Source organism: Anopheles bellator, chromosome 2, assembly GCF_943735745.2.
Source record: "Anopheles bellator chromosome 2, idAnoBellAS_SP24_06.2, whole genome shotgun sequence".
Classification (NCBI taxonomy): domain Eukaryota; kingdom Metazoa; phylum Arthropoda; class Insecta; order Diptera; family Culicidae; genus Anopheles; species Anopheles bellator.
Window position 1 is genome coordinate 51011265 of NC_071286.1, and position 5414 is coordinate 51016678.

Genomic DNA, 5414 nt, shown 5'->3' on the forward strand with positions numbered 1-5414 from the left:
AGTAGTATTATGATAGTTTACTTCATACGAAGGAATTCCACACTTTCCCTAAGAGGTGCCCGTTTAATTTGGATGTTCCTGTTTCTCGGAGCTACTAAATAAATAAATGCCCCGTTGGCAAGCTTATCGCGCATGACACGCGCCAGGTTCACCATGACGATGCTGGGACTCTTAGCAACGTATTTACAGCCCCTGGCTGCCTCAAGGGTTAAATTCCTACAAACGGCTCGACTCGGATTCGGAAAATCCTCACCATCCTTGCACACTCAGTCACCAGGGATTCGCCAGCATGTCGACTAGGAAAAGTGCCTCCTCGCTGCTTCCGGGAAGTAACTTGAGCAAATCAAGTCACCGCTCCGTGATTCAGGTATCTAGTTTCGGTACAGCTCGGTGCCTTGCGGGTAGATTAACGATGGTTACCATGCCGGTGATTTGTTGTCCGTCAGGGGACGAAAAACTTTGTCTGGAACCGCGAGGAGACGTCGTCCAACTTGCCGTACTACAACCACAACTATGACACTCCGTTCAATCGGCCCCCGAACGAGGTCAACTTCATGGGCGGCCTCGGGAGCAAGAAGCCGCACTTTCGCTCGAAGCTGCACCCGCAGCGGTTCTCCACCGTCCAGAAGCTGATGCGCATGCGAACCTCCAACCGGATCCTGGAGACGCTGACGGAAGACCTGCGGAAGGTGAACCTGTGCCGGCACCGGGGCACGCAGCAGAAGAAGGCCAAGAATGTGACGGAGTTCATCAAGAAGATGACGGACGAGCTGCAGACGGCCGGGAACATCGAGCAGTCGACCCCGTCGGACCAGTCGGACATGTTACGCAACCCGGCGCGCCGTAAAATGACCAACGAGGACTACCGGGAGATGATCAAAAAGCTGGACAAGATTCTGCTCGAAGACGAGCGGCCCGCGGTCGGGCAGAACGTGTCGTTCCGGGACTGGGCCCTGCGCGAGCGGTACAACTTCAAGAACCGCAACAACATCGAGATGATGAAGCGGGAGCGCGAGACGCTCGAGTCGGAAATGTGCTCCTCGGTCGACACCCGATCGTACGAGTTTATCTCGACCGAGGGCCGCCGGGTGACGAAGGTCCGGAAGGCGACCAAGATACCGCACGTCGAGGGGCACATGTACGGGCCGTTTACGCGGCTCCCGATCGAGGACCCGCTGCTGGCGAACGAGACCAAGTACGGTATACCGCTGGGGCTGCTGGTGCGGTCGTACCGCGAGATGGACACCAAGAAGGAAGGTGAGCGAAACCTAGTTGATACCCGATTGTCTCACATGAGGATTCCCCTGTGCCCCAAAAGCAGCGACTCGTCCGAGGACGAGGACCAGATGGAGGAGGTCAAGATCCTGTCCTTCATTCGAACGCCTTACTTCCCCATACCGACGATAAAGCGACAGAAGAAGCGGCGCAAGGACCGGCTGCGTAGCCGGTGGCTCCAGAAGAATCGCCTCAAGCGCATCACGATGCTCCTGTACGATCGCTCACTGGAGAACATGAAGGCTGGCCGGCGGCGCAAGAGCAAGCGGTACACCGAACCGGGAGCATCGTCGCGAGGATCCAGTGCGAGCCTGCCTCGTGTGGCCGAGCACAGCCCTGACGTGCCTGACGGCGGTGAAGAGCCGGCGAAGGGCCCGTTGCTGAGTGAGAAACGCACCCGGTACTATCAGTTTATCGAGAAAAAATCGCAACAGTACCGCAAGATGTACGACGATAGTTTGCAGCAGCGGATGACCAGTTTTCAGGACTTCAAAGCGAGCGAGACGGCCTCGGATGGTAATTTGTCCGAATCGAGCCGCAAGAAGGCAAAGCTGCAGGGGCTCAAACCGGTGGAGGAGAAAGCCCCGGTCGAGAAGCTGGAGCTCCGGTTTCCTCCGAATCGGTTCAAAAGTCTCTCGAAAAGCGACTCCCAGAAGGGAGCGTTCTACATCGATCCAGAGTTTTACGACAAGATGCGGGACTTCAAGCGATGTGAGTACGATGTCAACCAGTTTCTTTCGGGGCCGGGGCCATTTCAGAACTTTGGTCACTTTGTGTGCTTTGGAAACAGATAAGCAGCGCTCGAAATACTACACCAGCCTGATGCGAGGCCGACCGGACGTGAGGCAGCGACTGCAGGTGAATGCGCCCGAGTTCGAGGAAGAGCAGCTGGGCCACCGGCACAAGTACTTTAGCAGATTGGCCACCGAGTGGGACAACTACTACGTCCATGAGCTACGGTACCGGCCCCGAATACGCAAGTTCTGCCCGAAAACGGACATTCTCAATATGCGCGAGCAGCGGCGCAAGGTGTTTTTGCAGTACTTCATCGAGGAAAATTTGCTGCAGCGCCGGGCACGCCAAAGCCTGGAGCGTCGGTATGTGAATTGGATTAAAAACTTTTGCAAGGTAAGTGCCGAAGTGCCGGACACGTTCCACTAATAGCGCGGAATAGGTGGCGGAATGTTTATTACTTTGCAATTCTGTTTGCTCTCCGCTCTGGTCCGAAGCGCATACGGCCCCAGTTTAAAGTTTGGAAAGAAGAGGCGTACTCAAAGTTGGTGGCCGCCACTGACCAGGAGAAGGAAGCCACCCAGAAATCGGCACAACTTAAGGCTACTTTGCAGTCCCGTCAAAACAAGATGGACTCGGTGACCGAGCGCATCCTGCTGCTGGAGGAACGCTGGACCAGGGTTATGCAAATAAGGGTGAGCAAAGGAAGACCGGGGATTGGCCCATGCGGGCGGGGGGCGGGTGCGCAAACTGTTTATGGATGGGATGCTTGAAGAAAGTTGCCAGAGCCGATTCTTCGTTGAACGCCCGAGACCGAGTTATGCATTTGTTGTAAACATCTTTTCACAGAATTACTACTACATGCTAATGGATCCTCAGTGGCGTCTTCAGAACGACTTTTTCCACCGAGCCTCAGACGGGTCACTGTACACGGTAGGCAGCCCAACACCAGGGTCTTGATGACCAGAGGCAGTAGCTAAAATTAGTACGATTCTTATAATTAGGTTTCAGAAACCATACAGAACTGCAAGTCGTTGTTCATCCGCACCGAGGGGAATAATATCGCCACCGAAATAACGGACTTCTATCTGGAGAAAATATTCCCCGAACTGGACCGCTTGCCCAGCTGCGAACCCGACGGGGAGCTGCTGCGTCGCGGTTTGACTCAGATCAACCACCGTACGATTGATTTGATAAGCAAATACAATCAGAAGTTGATGGTGTTCAGCAAGATCGATTACCACTACAAGGACGTGCTGGAGCAGTTCCCGAAGTACTTTACCGATCACTACGACCTGCTGAACTTGTACACGGCCAAAATGGAGTCTATCCAGGGCAGGAACGAGCGATTGAAAACACAATTCAACGGTCTTCTGGGGAAGCCTCTGAAGGATTGCGTATACAAGTGCGTATTCTGCTCCAGGTCGAATGGTCCTTACACTTTTCATGGCCTCAACCTATTTTCACAGCAAAGTGATGCGAATCACTACGTCGGCCGTGGGTCAGTTGTATCAGTTCGTACGTAAACTGCAGCACCGTCAGATTGAAATAGTCGAAATCGATGCAAAGGACAAGCTGGCGGCCATTCATCAGCATGTGATGGTTAGTCCGTTCGACGGTCCAACTGATCACCTCATTGGTGCGACCTCATTGTGAACTATCTATTTGTCATTCAAGGACCTGCTGTTCGAGTTGGACCAGCTACCACTGGACGTGCTGAAAGAATCGGAGAAGGAAGCTCGCAAGAACCGTAAAGCGCTGTTCCGGGAAGCCAACGTGGCGTACAAAAAGAAAATGGTGCTCGATTTGTTGAGAAAGCAACTTCGCTTCCATGTCAAAAAGTAGCACCGCAATGCGTTGCTCTTGTGAGTAAGGTCTCCGTGGCTGTTTCAAAGTGGCACTAACGGTCATTGTAATTGCTTACAAAATGCTTGATGTCTTAATAGTTTGTTGGTGCAGCTTGGTGGATTTTACTCTTCGAAATTTTAAACAGATAGCTCCACCTGTCAATTTCGTTCTCCTCATTCAGGTTTTTTGGCCAAGGATTTGAGGTAGAAAAAAATTAAATCAGTTTTCAACCGATCTTTTAAAAGGTTGGACCATGTACACTTTTGTGCCTGAAGGTGACGGCTTGCGGCGATTACTATTGCTGCTACCTCTTGAAGAAAACTGCTTCAGAATCGCATCAAATGCTTGCCGAAGCTTGTTTTTCGAAGATCGCAATGCTTTGAGTGGTTTAAAAAAATGTAAAAATGGCTGTTTTGACTTAACATGGAAAGAGCGTCCAAGGACTCCAAAAAAGACTTTGTGATGGGACCAGACAAGTGTGGTATACCATAAGCTCTTAAAACCTGGTGAAACCGTAATGACTGACAACAAATGATAAATTTGAACCATGCATTGATCGAAAAACGACCAGAATGCCGTATCTACACTGGTCAGTTAGGGAGGCGCCAGGTGGGGCTTAATGACGATTGCACTTGGCGTCTCCATGACTTACAAAGTAAAACTGGTTCAGGATACTAACAAATGAGTTGGATGGAAGCTGATATTCCCCCCGCTGTATTCATCAGACTTGGTTCTTTTCGAATATCATTCACTTTTATCGATGGAACTCGGTTTTGGCAAAGCAGCACTTCGATTCCTACGAGGAAGTCGAAATTGGAGGACTAATTCTTCTTCTTCTTTGGAGCTACAACCGCTGTGCGGTCTTGGCCTGCACCAGAGACATTGTTAATATCCCTATCCGTGGTGCTATCCGTAACAGCAAGTTTTTTACAGGCGTGGTTGTTAGCCCCGCACCAACCCCCCTCTGTCAACGCCGGTATCGGGAATCGAAACCATGGCCGGTTGAGTCGCAACCGGTCCCGGGATTCGAACCCTGGCCAGCTGCGTTGACAGCGATGAGCGTTAACGACTGGTCTATCAGTGGGGATTCGAGGAGGACTGTGTCGAGGACTAATTGGTTCGCTTTAAAATACGAAGAATTCTTTCGTCTGGGAATCTACGATTTAGCAAAGAGATAGAAGAAATGTATATCTAGCGATGGCACATACTTCGAATAAAATAGAGTTTTTCATTTAAAAATAATAAACGTTTGATTTCATTTGAAAAAGTCTGTTTTACAATTGTTTAATGATAATGTTTGTTCTTTAAACACTGTTTAATGATTACTCTTGATTAATGATTTACAAGGGAGCAAACATTCTTACATACAAGAGAAAAGTGTTATGAAATAATTATACTACCTAAAAGGTTTGGGTTTGGTGTGAAGAGTGCCGGCATGTTAGAGTCACGTAGTGCTTAGACTTCGGCACAGTATCATTGCACTATTTCCCGCATTTGATTGGACGCTATTGGTCTCCTTATCGTTGTATCGTAAACTAGTATCAAGCTACTGTGCGGTT

At 50.3% G+C, this 5414-nt stretch overlaps 1 protein-coding gene across 1 annotated transcript; it reads left to right on the top strand.

Moving 5' to 3' along the window:
* The first annotated feature begins 289 nt into the window (after positions 1–289).
* Positions 290–3852, top strand: LOC131211161 (uncharacterized). Its single transcript, XM_058204531.1, has 8 exons — positions 290–367; positions 447–1986; positions 2066–2403; positions 2505–2702; positions 2857–2940; positions 3012–3412; positions 3477–3609; positions 3685–3852. Exons 1-8 carry the CDS (start codon positions 290–292, stop codon positions 3850–3852), a joined length of 2940 nt encoding a protein of 979 aa, XP_058060514.1.
* Positions 3853–5414: the final 1562 nt, after the last annotated feature.

Coding starts and splice junctions, on each gene's coding strand:
- LOC131211161 (XM_058204531.1), top strand. CDS start 290: ATGTCGACTAGGAAAAGTGCCTCCTCGCTGCTTCCGGGAAGTAACTTG. Junction 1,987..2,065: donor GATGCGGGACTTCAAGCGAT/GTGAGTACGATG, acceptor CTTTGGAAACAG/ATAAGCAGCGCTCGAAATAC. Junction 3,413..3,476: donor CTGAAGGATTGCGTATACAA/GTGCGTATTCTG, acceptor CTATTTTCACAG/CAAAGTGATGCGAATCACTA.